General features: G+C 37.3%; 3 protein-coding genes across 4 annotated transcripts; 2 read left to right on the top strand and 1 right to left on the bottom strand.

Annotated features, from left to right (window-relative positions):
* Window positions 1–98: 98 nt before the first annotated feature.
* LOC120014569 (protein misato homolog 1) lies at window positions 99–5,707 on the top strand. Its single transcript, XM_038866552.1, has 10 exons — window positions 99–256; window positions 380–466; window positions 722–823; window positions 1,175–1,220; window positions 1,942–2,017; window positions 2,691–3,051; window positions 3,242–3,491; window positions 3,896–4,138; window positions 4,218–4,337; window positions 5,140–5,707. Exons 2-10 carry the CDS (start codon window positions 395–397, stop codon window positions 5,586–5,588), a joined length of 1,719 nt encoding a protein of 572 aa, XP_038722480.1. The 5' UTR covers window positions 99–256; window positions 380–394; the 3' UTR covers window positions 5,589–5,707.
* A 411-nt stretch (window positions 5,708–6,118) lies between these two features.
* LOC120014571 (LOB domain-containing protein 36-like) lies at window positions 6,119–10,494 on the bottom strand. Of its 2 annotated transcripts, XM_038866553.1 has the most exons (4): window positions 10,239–10,494; window positions 9,862–10,030; window positions 8,595–9,627; window positions 6,119–6,534 (listed from the first exon to the last, which is right to left on the bottom strand). In XM_038866553.1, the coding sequence occupies exon 3, from the start codon at window positions 9,606–9,608 to the stop codon at window positions 8,658–8,660; it is 951 nt and encodes a 316-aa protein (XP_038722481.1). In that variant the 5' UTR covers window positions 9,609–9,627; window positions 9,862–10,030; window positions 10,239–10,494; the 3' UTR covers window positions 6,119–6,534; window positions 8,595–8,657. The 2 variants fall into 2 exon arrangements, with proteins under 2 accessions (XP_038722481.1, XP_038722482.1); XM_038866554.1 differs by lacking the exon at window positions 9,862–10,030.
* Window positions 10,495–15,103: 4,609 nt separating this feature from the next.
* LOC120014568 (mitogen-activated protein kinase kinase kinase 5) lies at window positions 15,104–20,336 on the top strand. Its single transcript, XM_038866551.1, has 10 exons — window positions 15,104–15,797; window positions 16,131–16,745; window positions 16,826–16,913; window positions 17,800–17,862; window positions 17,943–18,106; window positions 18,272–18,347; window positions 18,953–19,012; window positions 19,086–19,211; window positions 19,414–19,611; window positions 19,707–20,336. The coding sequence occupies exons 1-10, from the start codon at window positions 15,259–15,261 to the stop codon at window positions 19,770–19,772; spliced, it is 1,995 nt and encodes a 664-aa protein (XP_038722479.1). The 5' UTR covers window positions 15,104–15,258; the 3' UTR covers window positions 19,773–20,336.
* The last annotated feature ends 486 nt before the right edge of the window (window positions 20,337–20,822 follow it).

Raw genomic sequence — 20,822 nt, forward strand, 5'->3', positions numbered from 1 at the left:
GTAGTTAAGTTAAAAACGCGCCGTTTCGATCTACTATTCCAGAATGAACCCTCATCTACAGTATAAGAGAAATCTACTGACTAGCGTCCTGCGTAGAGGGTTTATATATCACTTCAACTTCAACTTCAACTTCAACTTCCAAGTTCCAAAATTACTTCGTCTTCGTCTCAAAAATCCCTTATAAACTTGCGCTCTCTCTCACGGATTTTCACAGTTGAACTCCCTGATATTTGCTTCAGAAGAAGAATTAGTTAAGGTAATTATCTCCTCTTTCTATCGCTGTAGTCCAATATGCTTACCTCTGGTGGAGTAACTTCCGAAATTAGGGTTTTATTTCTTATTATGAGTCAAATTTTGTCTCAATTTATGCATTTCTCAGAGACTCACTGGAAGTATGAAAGAAATCTTGACCGTACAAGTTGGAGGTTTCGCGAACTTCATCGGCTCTCATTTTTGGAACTTGCAGGTAGGTTTTCATAACTTATGTATTTCTCTGCTGTTGTTGCTGCCTAATTGTACTACATGAAGAAAAATACTATTCGTGTTCTTTTGAATGTCATTATAGACGGAGCCCTCTGTAAACTTTCGTTAAGAATTAGAGAGAACTCCGCTATCTCCATATTGTTAAAATTACTAATTTTTTCAGTATTTTTTAAATATAAACACACTTATACGATAAAATGAAATGTTGAATTTATGTGTGGGCCTACTGCTGCTGAAGGATGAGCTGCTCGGGTTGGCTGACGATCCCAATAGTGACCCACTCTTGAGGGATCACCATCTAAACATGGATGTGCTGTACCGCACTGGTGAGACACTGCAGGTGAGACATTCTCTCTTTTGATGTTCAGCAATTTAAGCATGCGTTTGCAGGATGGTTATCCCTTGGTAACTTATACCATTGGTGGTCATCTGTGTATTGCAAACTGTTTTGCTTGTGATTTTTTTCAATTTATAGTTCTTATTTAGGTGAACTTGTAAATTTTGGATTTTATATGCTTTTCACATTTTTTAATATTTGATTCCTTATGCTGGTACTTTTTCTGATATCTGTCGATAATATCCTACATTCCTACTATGTAACTTTATACATTTAATGTGCAGTGCTTTAGTGGTTTGCTGCTCCTTTAATTACATATGTGCTGCTTATGTCTGATGCTTTTAATTTGGGCAGGGCACTCCAACTTATACTCCTCGCGTTCTTTCAGTTGATTTACAAGGTAAATGATCCATTTGCAACATTTGTGAATGCTTTATCCGGTTTAGTTTGGAAATTTTCGATCTGACTACCAGAATGATAGCCTACTTGTTTGCTGAGCCATTGGAAATAATCAAGTGTCATTTAGTTGTGCCTTCCTCGGTCTATGCTATAAATACGTTTTAGCGGCATATGATATTTTTTTCTTTTCTTTTAGAATAGGAGTCAGCATTCTTTTTGTTCCACCCTGTTTGTTCCAAAGGTTTATGAACATGAAATGGAAGTAATGACGCTGCTGTAGGTTGCACCCTTGACATATTCTGTTTATCCAAGATATTATTATTCAAGTACATTTTATGGAAATAGACTTACTATTTTCTGTTTCACCTTGGCATGTTTTCTTAAGAGATTAAGCAAATGATGTGGATATAAAGATATGATTGCTTGTTGCAGTATTTAGTTCTCATTCTATCACGTGGAGGATCTTGTAGTTCATTTCCCCCTTTCATCCATCAACTAGTTATCCTACTGTATTTTTCACTAAATTCTGGACATATTCCAAATAATGAGAGTTTGTTTATACATTCATTGTTTTGGTGGTGATGCTTGATAGCATACTAAAAGTGGTAAATCACGTCAGTTTAAGACTGCAATGTAGCCTGTTGCTATGCAGAATCGAAGAAACAGAAATCCTGTTTTCTGCTTCTCTGTTATGCATGTATTGATTGAACTCATTGTTGCAGGGTCCCTTGGGTCTATGAGTTCGCGTGGTACATTATATAATGATGACAGACATACGCCATCTGATGTTGTTACATGGTGAGATTTCTTGTATTTAAATACACATTAGGAGCTCTGACATTGAGGTTATGATGGTCAGTGTGAGTTCATATAAATTTGACATATTTGACCAGTGGCCAAAGAGTTCTTGCTTGTCTGTATTCGATATTTTCAGACTTGAGCTAAGGTGGCAAACCTTTTGGTTTTTGTATTATTATAAGATGGAAATTTCATGTTTTGTAGGTTGGGCTGGACATGAAACTGTAATCCATTACTAATGAATATCTTCCAACAAAGATTTTTGTCATTACTACTTGCATTTTAAAAATTGTGGCCTTCTGAGGTGATATGATTGTGACCAGTTTTATTGGCTTTAAGTGCTGTAATTGTAGTCAGACCTTTATTTTCCTAATTAGTGATTACCTCAGGTTCCAGTTTGCATGGACTGGCTGTAAGATTTCTGATATATTGCATCTCGATGTTTATTATTAGATGTATTTTTTTTTCCCTTTCTGCATATCGGGCATGATATGTCTTCTTGAAGTTAGAGGGGATGTAGAAGAACATGTGGGTCTCTAGGACAAGGTTGAAGCTGGGTGACCTATGTTGTTCTAAGCTTTTACAGCGTCCAACTTATCTACTTGTATTGTTTTTGTTATTTATCTGCTATGTTCGTTCTAAAGAAATTAAATTTCAATAGACTAACGTGCAGGGCTGGTAATTTCTCCACCCATACATCTGAGCCTCATAAGAAGAATATTTTCTTGCAAAGTTTGGATGAGGAGCAGGATAACTTTTCTTGTTCAAATGGTATTAGCAATGGGGATTCCCATTCTCAAAGAAAAATTCATGACCAAGAGATAGTAGCAAGTTTAGAAAATGATGTGCAGTTTTGGACAGATTTCTCGAAAGTCCACTATCATCCACAGAGTTTGTATGAATTAAGTGGTCTTTGGACAGATGCTCAAGAATTTGATAACTATGGTATAGGAAGAGATGTTTTCTCTGGGGTACCAGGGGAAGAAATAAATGAGAGGCTTCGATTTTTTGCTGAAGAGTGTGATCACATTCAGGTACTTATTATTAGTAAGATTGTTAAGATGATTCTGTCAGGGGATCTCAATAAAGCTTATCTTCCCTTTATTCCACTTTAATTGTTTCACCCAATTTGATGATTTAATGTTAACTATCTTAGATTCCAGAAGTTACAACTTGTGCAGATTTTACAGTTCTTTTTTCTTGTTCTACCGTGAAATTTTACAGGGTTTCCAATTCATTGTCGATGATTCAGGAGGTTTCTCTGCTTTAGCTGGGGATTTTCTGGAGAATATTGCAGATGAATACTCAAATACCCCAGTGTTGCTCTATACCGTCAGGGATTCTAGATCTTACATCAAACAGAGAACCCAAAAGCATGCAGTCGCCAGGGTTCTTCATGATGCAATTTCATTTTCGCGATTATCATCCTTCTGTAAATTGATTGTGCCAGTTGGATTACCTGTTTTAAGTCAAAGTAAGTAATACTTGTGATTTCTTAATTTCTGCTTAATATTGATTTTCTCCATTTGCAATACACATTGGTCGCTCATATGTTGTTTCAAATCTGTTGTATTTGAAGCATTTTTGGAAACTCAATGAGTTCTCGTTAATAACTTGTTTTGTTTATCATCTTGAAATAGACGTACATTGTTGGTCTGCCTTTTCTTCTTTTCCCCTCTCGAAGATATTTTATATATCTGTCTGAGCAGTAATCCTTTTCCTTTAACATTTGTTATTAAAATAATATAGTTTTGTTGGGTATGTTTGTATTACATTGGTTAATTTGATTTCTTCTGATTTTAACATCAAAATATATTTCATATGTCGACTCTTATGTTAAATTATCTTCTTTTCTTTTCTTTTTCCGCAATTTTGAAGGCAAAGCTTCCACTTTCCTCCACATCCAAGACGATAAGCCTTACCATTGCAGTGCTGTTTATGCTGCTGCCCTACATTCTATAAGTCTTCCTTTCAGGATGGAACAAAGTGGGCCATTGGCAGATTCACGTTATGTTTCCGGTGCTGTTGATGTTAATGGAGTTGTACAAATGTTAGCAGGGCAAGCCAGGCAGAACAATGTGGCTATTCTAGATGTTGCAATGCCAGCACCACCTTTGAATGGTACTTATTTAGATGGCTTTGCTCCTTACCCTTGCTAATAAGTTATGGTTGATGGAATAACCTACTTTGTGAAATTCAGGGAACCAGGTTGAGCAGTCTTTGATACGTAACTTGCATCCATTGACACCAGAAATCGCAGAGGATGTGGAAGATATGCAGGCAGTAGAGTCAATTACTTGTCATGGAGCCCTTTCCTCGGGTACTCTCTATCTTTTACATGTTTTGGCCTTGGACATTTTTGCTTGTAATATTTTTCAGGTCTTCCTGGTATTTGTTACAAATTCTTTTCATATCTCTGTGCCCATCATGTTTCAAATACATAATGCTCTTTCCATCCATTGAGTAGGTTTTACGACAATGCGATAAAAAAATTGGAAGAATGGCTTTTGGCATCTTGAAGAGCCTAGTATTACTGGTCACATAAAACTTGTTAGTTTATCTGGGGCAAAAAGATACTTTTCGTCCCTCAACTATGGGGCGAGTTTCATTTTTGTCCCTAAGCTTTTTTTTCTCCCATTTGCGTCCCTAAACTATGGAAAAGTATCATTTTCATCCTTTCAAGTGAGATTGAGGTTGGAAAAAACCTGATCTGACGAACAACATGATGCCACGTAGGATTTTTCAATGGCCGGATTTATTCGAGGAATAAACATGGTACTTACCCATAATTGGGGGACAAAAAAGGGGAAAAAAAAAAGAGTTAAGGGACGAAAATGAAACCTGACAAATAGTTGAGGGATGAAAAGTACTACAAATGCCAGATGGCAATAGGGTTTTTTTAATAAGAATGACAAGGTCTTATTAAGAGTAATCAAACAGCAAAAATTATATGCCTGAGGGTGCCTGCACTAATTTTTCCTGCAACTGTTTGTGTTGCATCTGCCTGGCACGAGCAGCTAATTGGTGTTTCCAGCGGTGCCCCCTCCCCCTCCATTTTTTTTCCCCATTATTCATCTGCTTAACAGTGCCCTTAATAATTCAGAACTTGTCTTCTTCTGCAGGAGGTGGTCGGGCTTCCATTTCAGAAGTAAAAGCAGGGGTTCATACTGCTTATGAACATGAATTGACAAGGCCAATGTTCTGTCATATATCTGCTGCTCTTTGCCCTCTCCCAATACCTTTGCCATTCCCCTCCCTCTTTGGGAACCTTGTGGGCCAAAATGGTGAGCTGTTGGGGAGTTCAGTCTCAGGTCCCTCGCCAAAGGGATTGCTTGATATTCATTCAATTCCTATGGCAGCTAGACTACGTTCTAGCAGTGCTGTGTTACCATATCTAGAAAATAGGCTGGGGAATCTCCGCAAATTTGGGACCGCACGAGGAGCTCCTGGAAGTGAGATTGTCAGAAGCTGGGGTATTGGTAAGGATGACTTGGATGAAGTTGAGGAAGCACTTTTTGGAAAGGTTAGCTTATTGAATCCTCGGTCTGAACTGTCCTCTGATTCGGATTAACTAGTTTTGTAAAGTAAGTAGTCTTTTGTAGCTTGCAAAATGATCATAACTACTAACACCGCCCACCTCTAGCACTCTAAAATATTTGGAAATCACAAAGTTTTTGCGAGATTTTGTAAGAAGTCGGCACGATTTTAAGGGTAGGCATCCACTTCTACGAGGCATGACAGAGCCTTTCCTATCATAGCCCACCAATGGTCTTCACTCTTCACTGCTCAACTCTGAAGTCTGAAGCCCAATTATTGCCACGGCCGCACGGGTAGTGACGTAGTGTACACAATCCTTTGGGCCCGGACCCCTTAGTAATCTGCCGAGCAATCTAATAGACAGACTAACCCGTTTGCACAACCATTGAGGCCCAATATGGGCATATTAAAACATTGCGAGTTGATCCAAAGGATGAAAGTGTCATATAAGGATATCATGACATCGTACGCCAGGAAAAGTTTTCGCCATTCCTGATTAGTTTCTCTGCGTTTAATTCCTGTTCTAGTGCTACTCCTAAACTTCAAACTAATCTTGGAATGATCTTTTATCCCCTAGAATAATACAATCGCAAATAATATATTCCAAGGATTTAATGCCTCAACCTGTGTTACAAAACCAATAAACTTATTCACTGCACTCGAATACTTGACCATTGACTATTTAGAGATCTTTCGATAAGCAAATTGTACTTCTGTCTCCCTGTGCTCATTGTAGAAAAATGTAATCCGACTCCAGAATGTCTTTTCTATTTGTCAGTCAGTCCCCTGAATTGGATCTGGACTTGTATTAAGCCAAGCGGACCACCAGAACATGGTTTTCTTCTACGGTAAACTTTCATCCCTGCAGAGTCTTCTTCGCATTGGATACAACTCCACCTTGAGATGGAGTAGTTTCTACGTTAGAGTGCAAACTCTGTGAATCACTAACATAAGTATTCATGTGCTTGTGATTCCATAGCCTATGAACACAATTACATCCATCGGAAACAATGTCAGTAAATCCAATTACATCTAACATTTGCACACAATCATATGTGAAATTTCAAGAAATAAAATGCAGCAAAATTAAGCCAGTTTTAATCAATGATTGAAGCAGCCATAAATATCAAGCTAAAAGTTCACCAAGATTTGAGAGGCTGCAATCTATATTGCAAGCTTATAGCAAACACTTGATTTCTTTACAAAAGTTCTCTGTACAAAAATATTAACTCCTAATCATATTCTCATGCAGTGGCAACGGAGAAAAATTTAAAGAGGTCTGTAATTGATTATTCGTTCATGAGAACCCATACTCAGCTAAGTATTAGTATTAAAAAAATGAGAATGTATTAGAAGGTGCCAAGGGCATCCCTTATGTGCTCAAGGTGCAAGAAGAACCAATCCAAAGAACTATAAGGTAAGGAGTCGATGACATTTACATGATAATTGTTCCAAAAGCACATAATCTAACCAACACCAACACCTACAAATCTTCCATTGACGATATAATTGAAAGCACAAGAAAAACATAATCAACTCAAAATTTTCAAAGGGAATACAAAAAAAAAAAAAAAAAAAAAAACCCCATTATTTAGGATCACCAAATCTTTTCAATTCCAACCCTATTATTAAAATATTAGTAAATATTGTTTCCCGTAACTCAACAAGTCTGGAGAGTTACTATAAATCTATAAATATCAGGTAAATATAGCGTATAATTTAACGTTAAAAATGATATGAGTTCTAAGCGGTTTAATGGGCAGCTCAGTCTGAAACTCTGAATAATACTCTTATTTTTTTGTCTTGGGGTTTAATAACCAACTCAGTCCAAATAAAATTTATTATTCTTACCTTTTGTCTCTACTTAGTAGCCAATGTTGAAAAGAGTCGAAAAGCAATCAATTCTAAACATCCACTCTCTGATGACTTCAATTATAATAGTATTTAATAAGAGTAATGAATAGCAATATAATACTTGAACAGTATAAAAACGCTAACGTGATCAGTGCACATGATCATCAAAGCCATTCCATGAAATCCAGGAAGCTAAAATAGATATATTCCATATTATTAAAAACTAACATTTGCAAGCTAAAAGCCAAAAAAAAATGATCAAGCAGTCATACCAGATCATTCTTGAATAGTTCCAGACTTGGCTTTCCTCCAGATATATAAAAACTAAAATGTCAACTATATCACATTATCCTTGACTAGTTTATGTAAACTCTAATTTATTTCTTTATGATAAGACAGTATACAAACAATGAGGAAGCAAAAACTATAATAGCCAATTCATGTCATTTACGACTAACGAAAGTCTTTGGGATTTTTACAAGTAAATTTTGTAGTAAAATAATCAAAACTAAAGGGCAAACTTTACTCAAAACTCAATGTTTTAAAATGCATCTCCCAATAAATTTGACCATTAAGGTTGCGTCTGAACAGGGAAGGGTACTGACACTATTAGCACTCAAATCAAGATCAAGAACTAAATTAACATGACCAAAGTCCAATGAAACCTATTGTAGCGATATCTATTTACCAAACCAAACTATGTGAGCCATGACAAAAATCTGCACATTATAGTGATTTTTAAGAATATTTTAGGAACAATTATCAAACATAAAGTGTGGGAGAATTGAACCTATACGCTATAACCGTGTCACGGTGGTAACCTGGTGGGGGGCTTAACATAGGTAGTTAGGCATCTTGGCTCAATAAAAGAACACCCAGTCCACTCACTAGTTGCCAGAAAAACGCAATAAAAAATAAATAAAAAAGAAAAAAAGAGGAAACCGGGCTACTTATGATGATAGGGTTAGCCCTTCCAGTGAAAAGACAGTAATTCTCTTAAAGAGACCTTTCGCTGCCACCACTGAGCCATTGCACCATTTATGAAATACCAAGATACATTACATGGAAAAGGCATAAAACCATTCATAAATGCAATGCTCTTGTAGCAGCCAGTGACACTCATGGGCACACAATAAACAAAAAATCGCAAACCAAACAATGGAGCAGAGGGAAAAGAAATACATACCTAGAATAGAAAATTTTGCTTCAGTGGAGGTTGTAAGAAGGGCAAATTAGCTGTAATAGTATTTCAAGGCAGTCCACCATTCCTACCCTCATCGCTTCCAGACCTCTGTTGTTGCGGTGGTTGTAGTGTTTGTTGTGGTGGTTGTTGTTGGGTCTGAGGAGGCTGTGGTGTCTGAAACAATAGTTGTTCTTCGAGTGGAAGGTGCTGATGCTCTTGCTGCCGCGGCTGAATCTGATACTGATTATCAAATGTCCCTAGAGCCAGACAAGGAGACATGGTGGCGGAATTCATCTGATTAAAGCCGGTGGCGGTGACTGAACCTGCTGCACCATCAAACCCACTTTGATTAAAGCCAATAAGTTCCTGGTCTTGTTCCTGTTGCTGATGCTGCTGTTGTTGCGCCTCATAAACCCTCAACATCTCCTGCTCTCTTGCTGCAACCACTGCCGCCAATTGTTGAGCTTCATACATCTGCTGTTGCTGTTGTGGATGCGAATGCTGATGTTGATGTTGAGGCTCCCTAATCACCAACGGAGCACCATGTGTTTGAGCAGTAGAAATCCCCATCATGGGCGCATTCATAGCATTCATTAAATTGTTCGACGAAGATGGATTGCCTAAATGTTGTTGTGGCATAAAAGCATGTGTAGGTTGTATCATAGGAAGCATTGCCTGGGGACCTATATAGGTTACAAGTTCTTTCTTAGCATTGAAGAGATCACTCTGCACTTGCCTAAGTTTGTGTTGGAGGACCGAGATTAATCCCACACATCCATAAACTGGATCTCGAAGACGCGCTTCAGCTTCATACGCCAATGACTCCACCGCATCTTTACGCTGCGCCACATTGAGTTCATTAAGCAGTTTTGCGACGTTACTTGCACCAAACACCTTGTGAACACTCGCGAATTTCTGCGGATCATCGGAGGGGAAATAGGGAGCGAAAACGCACTCTTGAGCACACTTTCGCCTCAAAAACTTGCAAGCCGCACAAGGTGAATTAGAGGAAGACATTGTTTTATCGATCTGCCCTCTGAACCAGAAAAATTAAGATTCTCTTGAGGACAAATAGAAAAACAGGAAATTGAAAATTGAAAATATATTGAAATCAACGATGATTCTTCATATAACGATAATCGAAGCAATATATTATCGCAAAGCGAACTGAACCGATAACCGATAAGTAAAAAATGTCTATAACATGTATGAAAAAGGAAAAAAATCATTGGAAAAAAGATTTCCATTATTGTAAATTCACAAAACTTACGTAGCCTAATTTATCTTCTTGTATTAGAGAGATGTAGAGTGATGCCGCAACTAACGTGTAATTTAGCACAAGCAAGAACCAGTAGAATTAGGCGTGAACAACTAGTTCTTCGTGTTGTTCCTCTCTCTCGCACTTCACCGACTTCGTGAGGTGCAAGAAACTCTGAGGCCTACAAGAATCAAAAGACCCTTATAGATCCGTTTTCTCTTCGTGAAGATCTTTTGTTTTTGGCAATAAAAATCAAGAATAATTTTCTCTTCTCCCAAACAACAAAATCTCCCAATATCTAAAAACATTTACTGAGATTTTCTTGGAATCAAAACCAAAAAATAACACAGAATCACACGCGCGCGGCGTCAAGATGAAGTAATACAAACCTCCAAATCTCATCGGAAGATTATCTACGATACTCGTTTAGATCACAGTCTTGATCTCTTTCCTCCTCGCCGGTGTCATCTACGTCCATACAACAGTGCACCTGCAACAAATTCCGTTAGTAAAAACGACGACGTTTGGATTAGAGACCAGTACCACTATTGCATTGGTTATGGCGAGAGACGTGAGAGAGCGGTCGATCCGATCTTCGAATTCCACAATCCCAAACAACAGAGATCGAAGAAGGAATAGTGTTGAATATAGAAAAACATATATACATATATATATATATATATATATATATATATTATAAATTCAGTTTTTTACCATCATCAACGTGTTTTCGCGAAGGAAGTTGTAGTAACTTCACAATTAAGCGTGTTTCTATAAGAACACTATTGAGATGGATGATCTCTTGAATAGACAAAGTCATACGAGTCCGATACATTCACGGAAATCGGACATGACGTGTATTTGGCTAGGAATTCTATTATTGTTAGGCACTCATATACCATGTTTAAAGTACAAATTTGTATTACGTTGTTGTCGGTTAAAAAAAAATTTATTAGATAGGTACAAGGCGACACTGTATGCAAATCACGAATTTTGTCTCATTTTCTCCACTTTTGGATTTTGGTTGGAGGCAATAATCCTTTGCTGTTCATTTATTAAATAATATTTTGTATTCTCTCCACATCCACACTTTCTCCAAGTGAGTATCTGCAGTCGACTTCTAATGATCCATCACGTGTATAGATTTGACAACCGACGCCATGCACCTTTTAATTTCAACATGTAATTATTATAGACTATAAAAGGAGGGAGGGGAGGGGACAAAATCAAAACTGTTTTGGTAAATCTTTGAACGATGAAGAGTTTATGGTTATTATACAGAGTCAAAAAGGGGATACCAAACCTGTTCAATGGTTGTGAACAGGATTGGTGATTTTACACAGTCAATGGATCTTGATACTTGGCCACAGTAGGCTATTGCGTGGCACTTTATGGTAGAAAAAAAAATAACAAAACAGACAAAGAGTGTTTTATTATACTGATAAGTATCCCACATCGAAAAAATAGGGCTACCAACTCTAGTTTATAAGGATCCAAGACACCCTCACCTGGTAAGCCAGTTTTCTGGGTTGTAGTTCTACCTTGGACCTTATGGGCCGGTGTGGGTTTTCATCATTGGTGTTTTCATTGAGAGAGCCGCGTTTGCGGAGAGAGTTCCCTTCCGAGAAAGGGCTGCTGTCTGAAGGGCGAGCGTAGCCGCCGTGGACGTCCCCTGTCCAAGGGGGTGCGTTTGCGGAGAGAGTTCCCTTCCGGGAAAGGGCTGCCGTCTGAAGGGCGAGCGTAGCCGCCATGGACGTCCCCTGTCCAAGGGGGTGGTTTGATGAGTATCCCACATCGAAAAAATAGGGCTACCAACTCTAGTTTATAAGGATCCAAGGCACCCTCACCTGGTAAGCCGGTTTTCTGGGCCTTATGGGTCGGTGTGGGTTTTCATCATATACATGGCACATAATGCCAATGCCAATCCTGTTCAGGATTTCAGTTTTGATTATTTGTTAAGGTAATTGATTAAGTCAGCTTGATGAAGATTTAATTAGCAGTTGCTTCAAAGATTTGTGATTTCACTTAATCAAGTAGTTCCATTTACTCCAATAGCTTGCACGTTTCTATTCTTGTTGAGATTGACAAAACTTTGTCAACAGACCAAGTAAACAGTACTTAAAGCATAAGAGACGAGTGCAGACCACGTAAATAGTCCCTCCGCAATACTTGGTACACGACAGAGACTATCTGATGAGTGATGGCGTTGTAACAAGTTTTAATTTCTTTGGTCCAGTGGGCCTAACCTCAACTGGTCCAACTTTCCTTTAAAGCTTTTATCAACTACCATTGGGCCCAAAAATTTTACTATAGATTGGGCCCACTGAAATTGAAAGAGAAGAGAGGAGAGGACTGTTGAGTGTGGATAAACCGTTACATTCATATGTGGAATGGAATCACTACTCTCGACTGCACAAGTCAATTGGGTTCGGGCCGTTCGGTCCTCAGATGTGTAGGCCGAGAAATGTTTGCAGACTTTAAAACCCAATGGGCCAGATATTATTGCCCATATAAGCATAAAGCCCAAGTATTCTGGTGCAGTATTGAGTATACTAAACCACTACACATCCATAAAATAAATTTCCATAAACTTACATAAACATGTGCCATATGACTTCTTTAATAATTTTTTTTTTAAATGTATGTGACATACCTATCTGACTTGCCACCTAGATTATATAAGTTTATGGATAGAAAAATTATGAACATATATCATTTTGATTGAGTATATCCCTTTGTCTCCACACAAAAATGTGTGCCTGTTTGTCTTTTTGAGCTCTAGCATGCAGGAAAAAATGTTTTTAAATTTTTTTTTTTTGATAAGCATGTTCTAAATAAGTTCCATCTATGATCTATCATCACTGTCAAAAAATGGGTTCAAAATTTCTTAATATTTATTTTCCATAAGCGATTAATTATTGCGTCCCTCCGAAAGTTCCGAGGTGGAAAAAGGCCTTATTGATAGGGTTGTGCAAATTTCGGTTGTAACCGAATTTCCGAACCGAACCGACCGACCGTTAACTGAATTTATCGGTTAATATTAACCGATTGGGCGGTTCGGTTAGAGATTTGTGAGTATTTCGGTTTTCGGTTTTCGGTTAATGGTTCGGTTAACATAAAAAATTAACCAAATTAACCGAACCGAACCGAAAATATATGATATTATATAAATATGTAATAATATGTGTATATATATATATGATTATTCTTATAAATATATAATTATGTTATTAATTTTCCACATATTAATAATTTCATACTTATATTCTTCTAAAAAAATCTACTAATACTCATATAAAAAATTCAAAATAAATATAATATACATCAATTAATAAGTATTAATTCATGTTATCAAGTACCAACTTAGTAACTTACCATGTAATGTAATACCTTCAATATATTATATATTTATATTTATCATCATTAAATATGATGATGAAATTAATAATATGACAAAACAAATACTATAAACCATTAAACCCTAAATCCTAAGGTTAAAGGTCCCAATAATATAAAACCTTAAATCTTTTATTTTTTTTAAATGGGAACCCTAAACCCTATAAAACCTTATGAATGTAAACCTTAAACCCTATTAACTATATAACTATAGTCATGTTATAAACTTAAACCTAACCGATAAAACACTAAACCTATAAAATTATACTCTAATAATATAAACCCTAAACTCTAACACTATAAAACCTTAAACCTTTTGTTTTTTTTTTAAATGGGAACCCTAAACCCTATAAAACCTTATGAATGTAAACCCTAAACCCTATTAACTATATAACTATAGTCATGTTATAAACTTAAACCCTAACCGATAAAACACTAAACCTATAAAATTATACCCTAATAATATAAACCCTAAACTCTAACACTATAAAACCTTAAACCTTTGGTTTTTTTTTAAATGGGAACCCTAAACCCTATAAAACTTTATGAATGTAAACCCTAAACCCTATTAACTATAATATAGTTATAAATTGAAACCCTAAAATTATAAATCCTAAACTCTAACATTATAAGTCATATTATATGCTAAATTAGTAACACATTCCACATAATATAAATATATAATAAATATAAATATATAATAAATGATTAAAAGATCATGTTGTCCGATATGCTATTATTTATTATTGATTAGGTGATAAATGATAAAATGATTAAAAGATGAGATTATTTATTAAAATATATTTATGTACTATAATTCTGGGCCATTGATCTAAAAAAATCAATGGCGTTTGGGCTTTGACCCAAAATATAAGGTTTTTGTGTTTTAGCTTTGGGCTTTGACTTTGACCCAAAATATTTGGAATTAACCGAACCGATCGAAATCCAAACCGAAATTTTAGGTTAACTGAACCGATGGTTAACCGTCTAAAAAATGATGGTTCGGTTAAATGGATGAAATTAACCGAAAAAATTTGGTTAGATTAAAAATATGTCCATAACCGAACCGACCGACCGATGCACACCCCTACTTATTGACAAAGATTGGAGTTTGAACATGGCTATATATGACCTTGACCTTCTTTTTCCTCTTACTTTACTTTATAATAATAATTATGACCCAGTCTCAAAAGCTTCCAATCAATACTTTTAACGTCCAAAAAGTGTTTGAGTAGGTCCAAGGTCAATACTTTTACTTCTTTGACAATCGTGAAATCCCATTTTAAGGTCAGACTCTCGGACCCAGCCCATAACTTTCTCTTTCTTCGTTTTTCTTAGGAATAATGAGTAGAAGCAGAAAAATAATAAGCAATTGATAAGCTTATCATTACGGTGACAAAGCCATATGTATGAAAATTGGGTCAAACATAATATTTTTGTCCGGTTTAAATTACGATGTGGGTCCAAACAAAAAAATTTTTTTTAGTTTATTTGTCAAAACCTTAATCAGAATTATGTGATTGTCCCATTTACATATTATGATTTAAATCAATTTGGATATAATAAATTTAGTACATTCGAAATTTAATTTAAGTTACGGTTTGGACAAGTAAATATTTTATGAGTCGTAATGTTGTCCGACTTGGAACTGACTCGAAATCGATTTTTTGCCATCCCTACTTATCATGCATTGACATTTTTAATTTTTTTTCATATATCGTCAAAATTTACGAAAAACTATCAATTATAGCAAGTTTGTCACACTGATTGGTTGACACATCTGAATAACTACTTTTTTTTTATATTTATTATGAAACAAATTTAACAGATTTTTACACTCTCTCCTGTCTATAAAGATTGAGAGAGAAACAAAAGCTTGACTTGGCTTTAAACGACCCGATTCGGGACACAACTGCACCACCTCCGCCTCTTCCTCCTCCTTTTCATGGATTTGTTAGATTTTCTTTCCTTCCAAACAACAAAATAAGTTTCGAAATATGATTGTTTCTCGCAATGCTTTGGCTTCAAAACATCTTCTCATCGTCGTCCCCTTCGACCTCATTCTCTTCTTCTTCGAAAACCGATGATTGTGACGCCGCCGCCCTTGATTTTAGGAAGATTGATACCTGTGAGGATCAGCATCAACGTCGCATTCACCGTCGTGGTCGTCGGATCGGAGTTAGTGGTCCCACGCTCACCCGGGCCAGGAAGCTCCGCCATTTGACCGAATACGACGTTGCCGCGTCGTCCTCATTAAGGTCGCACGCCTCCGACGCTTCCGATTTTGCTCCACTTTCGCTGTCGGCTAGCAGTTACGACCAAACCGCTACCTCGAAGTGTTCGTCCGTCGTGGCGGTGCCCTTGCCGTTGCCTTTGCCAGAGGGGAAATCCGATTTAGCGGACGGGGAAGGGCGATTGCGGGCGACAAAGGAGGCTGGGCACGGTAGAGGCGTGGAGGAGAGGGAGCGTGATGGGGTTCGAGATAGAGGCAAAGAAAGGGATGGAACGGATGGGGCTGGTGAGGGAATGTTATCAAATTCTCCAATTGCCAGGTAAAAATTCATGCTAATATTGAAAGAAAGAGAGTAAATGCGCCATTATGATTATTTTTTGCATTAATTTGAATAAACAAGTTACTCATCAATTGCTCGTCAAAAAGAAAAAGAAAATACCTTACCAATTTCTGTTAAGGACAATGCGAGTTGTATAAGGAATCAAAGATGCTTGTGGTATATTCGTGCCGGATACTGAACTTTAAGTTTGTACTCATGGTGTCCTGCATGGAGACAGCTTTATGCTTTCAGCATTGAACCATTGTGCACACGGCCGAGAACTTGTTCTGGAACTGTTTTGAATTTCATAAATGGATATTTTGTAAATTTCAGCATATTTGCTGGCCGAGACAAGAAGGCAAAGGAGTACTCAGAGATGAGGCCATCTAGGATTGTGAGCCCAGATTTGAATTCAGAAAGTTATCGGGAAAACTTTAGTCTTAGTGGTCCTGCCAGGAGTGTTCCTAATAGTCCGTTTGCTAGTCCTATACTTGCCCCACCGAGAAAAAGTAATGCTGGTTTGTTTCCATACCATCACATGGTTCCTAAAGGAAATCAAGTCTGGTCTGCTCCGGAGATGCTAAATGTAGATACTTCAGGGCTCCCTCCCCCTGCATTCTTTGATCACACTGCATTTAGTACTGATAGTTCTCCCCTTCATAGTCCACATAATAGAAGTCCTCGAAGAAACCTCAGAAGCCCTAGTAGACCTACATCCCCTTTCCATACCAGATTGTCACTTGATACCTCGGCTCCGCGGCGGGAAGGTAGTGGTCATACTGAAGTTCACCCATTACCTCTTCCTCCAGGAGCAGCATTGCCTTCACCAACTGCTCCCATGTCTCAACCTAAGGGTAAAGCAGAGTCATTGCCGATGAATTGCCAATGGCAAAAAGGGAAGCTTATTGGACGTGGTACATTTGGAAGTGTTTATGTCGCTAGCAACCGGTAAAAATCTATATATACATTTTATGTTTCATTACTGCGCTTTTCATTTTTTTCCATTTGACAAATTTTTTTTGTGCCAGAGAAACTGGGGCTTTATGTGCGATGAAGGAAGTGGAATTATTTCCTGATGACCCCAAATCTGCAGAGTGTATAAAACAATTGGAACAGGTAATTCTTGAGGATTTTTCTGCAATTACAAGTCCCTGATATTTTGTACCCTGACATGTGAGTCAAAGGGGCTGTTGTTGTCATGGACAAAACATCAAATGTGAATTGTCGTAATAGCATAGCATTGCGATTATGAGCAACTGTACCTGTTGCCACATGAGTTCTTTTGTTATCGATTGTCTTTTTTAAATGAAGGTAGTATGGTGTGTTTTTATAGCATAGCGATTATGAGCAATTGTACCTGTTGCTACATGACTTCATTTGTCATCTATAATCTGTTTTAAATGAAGGTAGTATATAATTTTCGCTACCGTGAATCCCTGTTGACTACTATACTCGTATGTGAGATACTCGCAGCCGTAACTCGATGCATTCAACATTCTTACGTATCAAATAGTAAAAGTAGGATTTTTAGTCTATAGGTGAATACCTAGTACCTCATGAATATTGGCATATTAAGGAAAATATATTGGATTAGCATTCAAAGAAGGTGTAGATCTTAAAGAGGCAAAAGACGAAGGGTGGGGTGGGCGGCGGCTGTGATGAAACTCATTGGTTGTTATCAAAATGGAAGATGAGTTACGATCTCATCAAATGCAAGGTTTCATTAGTTAGTCCTCTGCAATTGAGCCCATAACCTTCGTATGTATGCTTTATTATTCAAAGAGATTCTATTCCATTTGATGCATAAGGTCCTAGAAATCTTAAGGTTGATGTTATGCCAAGGAACTGTTTAGGTTGGACTACGCACAGAAACTTTAGACAAAATGTTATTTTTGTTTGTAAAGATTTACATACTGAATTGTCGTTTCAGTAAAGAAATGTAAGGTTATTCATTTGGTTTCATTCCCTTCCATCCACTTCTTACTCCTTCTATGTGTTCCAGGAAATTAAAGTTCTCAGTAAGCTGAAGCATCCAAACATAGTGCAGTATTATGGTAGTGAAATAGTGAGTATGCTTCATGTTGCTCGCCTAACAAGTGTACTCTGAACTCTTTTAAATTAATGGGAATTTTGGCTCATAAACAGGTTGATGACCGCCTCTACATATATTTGGAGTATGTGCATCCTGGTTCAATCAATAAATATGTTCGTGAACATTGTGGAGCCATAACAGAATCCGTTGTTCGAAATTTTACTCGTCATATTCTCTCTGGGTTGGCTTACCTTCATAGCACAAAGACAATACACAGGTAGAAAACAGCTTGATTCAACTCAACAAACCTTTATTCTAGCTATTAACAGTATAAGATTGTGTTGTGTCAAAGTCTTTTTGAATTCGAAATGCGAGGCTTCAAGTGGTTCTAGGGAAGGACCTCTTATGTTATTAAGAATATTCATTCGGCTGCTTTGTGTAGGGACATTAAAGGAGCTAATCTGCTTGTTGATGCCGCTGGGGTTGTCAAGCTTGCAGACTTTGGGACGGCAAAACATGTGAGTACTGATCTTAATTAACTTGATCTACAGACAGACATGGTTGTAATGTTGTGTCCACATAATACCTGTCTGCAATAATGATTATGTAATTTTTATCATGTTATTCTTGTCCTGCTTGATATCTTGTAGGAAATAGTTTAGAGTAACAGTTTTTTTTTCCTGTTAATTCTTCTAAATACCAACATTGTTCAGGAAAAATTACATTTGTATTTATGAACTTGGGGGAATAAGGTTTGCTGCTTTAGATAGTGTTCCTTCTGTGCTTATAGACACATACAATTTGCACCACTGTATGGCCTCTGTTACCTAATGCAGAAACTGAGCTATCGGAATGTCCACATGAAGAACTTCTGAGCCAGATAGTTACCGTCATGAACTCTCCTTATTTTATTACATGGTTTTGGCCTAGAATTTATACTTTACATTAAGTGCTTGTTCCTGAGAGCTGGAGATATTGGTGGGAAAATCAATGTGATGTATTTATATTAATAAATCAAAGAAACATCAGAGTTGTATGTAGTCTTTATACTAGCAATTAGAATCTACTTTGTTCCATTCATTGCGCTTGTCCTCATATTGGAATTTAATTATTTTTTTCTCAGCTCACTGGAGCAGCAGCTGATCTCTCTATGAAGGGAAGTCCATATTGGATGGCTCCAGAGGTAACCTTTTGGTACTACATTGGTGGGTGATGGCCTATTGCTTCTCTATACTGATGTCATTTTCCCGTTACAGCTCATGCAAGCTGTTATGCAGAAAGATACCAACTCAGATCTTGCATTTGCCGTTGATATTTGGAGTTTGGGTTGTACAATCATTGAAATGCTCACTGGAAAACCACCCTGGAGTGAGTTTGAAGGGGTAAGCACCTAAATTTAGTTCATGTCTTTTGAATTTCAATTATGACATGGAAAGATAGAAATTTTCAACATCCTCACTGTTCTTGCTACTCATCCTAAGATTGCGTGTAGAATATATTTGTCGAAGTTCTGTTTGTGCCTTTTGTATCCTGCTATGGATCTTTTCATGGTTAAGTGTCTCTAATTCTCTTATATGATTGTAGGCAGCAGCTATGTTCAAAGTTATGAAGGACACTCCAGCAATACCTGAAAATTTTTCACTTGAGGGGAAGGATTTCCTGCGTTGTTGCTTTCGTAGAAATCCTGCTGAGAGGCCAACTGCTAACATGCTACTAGAACACCGATTCATGAAAAGCTTGAACCTGGATGTCACGCAGTCTTTAAATGGGATGAAATTGATGGTAAACTGTAAATGCCACCTCCATCTTCCCCCTCCACCCTTCTGTTGACAGTTGCAGTGATCAGTTATTTTATTTCCATTTATTTATTTTGACAGGAGAAATCCTATAGTCCTAGAGAGCAAACTGAAGCCAAGCTTCAAGCGCCAAGAAGGCAAGACTGACCAATGATCTCATCATGAAACTTCCTGACATTTTGTACCGATATTCTTTATCGCTGAACTTTGGAGACACTTCCTAAGTTTATCTACTCTCCACCAAGTTCACAGTCCAGGCCATGCCAATTTTTCTGCATTTATTGCAAGCTCGACCAGTGATGGACTGCCATCCCAGATAACAGGGAAGATGGGTTTTGCAGCATGTTTCCCTCACAAGCCCGGAAACCGGTTCAAATAAATTAACTCTGTTGCTGACCTTATTTAGTGCTCTAGTATGAGACTAGCTGCATAAATTTTTGCTGCTGCAGGTGCCTGTCCTCATCTAAGCAATTAGCCACCTCCGAAAATTTCGGAAGCTTTTTTTGGTCCTGGAAGTATATATATCTTGGACTTGGGAGTATAGAAGTAGGTTTTTGTATAATTTTCACTAATTTAGAGCTTCTGCCCATTACAGAGGCTTTTTATTTTTTTATGTGTATAGAAGTACAGGAGTCAACATTCTCAGTCACATGTAAATTTCGTTACGGTGAAAACGCACAATTAAGATTTTAAGAAAAAAAGGCTTCATCATTTAGAAAAAACCTTCACAGGTTCTTCACTTGCCCAGTAATGAATTTTTTTTTATCCTTTTAACGTCGATCGTCGTGTCCAATTACTATTGAGTCAATTCAAATTCCAAAGAATAAACGATTATTTTTCTCTGTTATTATTTATAATATAGATGGACCTTAATTTGGCGTCACTTTCCATCCTAATCAGCTTTTAAAAAAGGCAAATCACGTGAAGGCAAACAAATTTTCTGTCTGGTTCTTTCCTCGCCCCCTTTCAGTGCCCATACAGTTCTAGAGACTTGAAAACTACCGAACAGAAAACAAAATCGGGAGAGAGAGAGAGAGATGGATCCTCCATCAACACAATCTATAGAGATGTCTAGAAACAACGTCCATGAGGTTGAAGACGAGCAAGACAAAGCTAACAATGAATGGTAAATTTTCATTTCTTTCTACTTTATTTTCTTTGTTTGAGGAGCTGTAATTATCTTACTTGTTGGATTGT

This window comes from Tripterygium wilfordii, chromosome 14, assembly GCF_013401445.1.
Source record: "Tripterygium wilfordii isolate XIE 37 chromosome 14, ASM1340144v1, whole genome shotgun sequence".
Taxonomy (NCBI): domain Eukaryota; kingdom Viridiplantae; phylum Streptophyta; class Magnoliopsida; order Celastrales; family Celastraceae; genus Tripterygium; species Tripterygium wilfordii.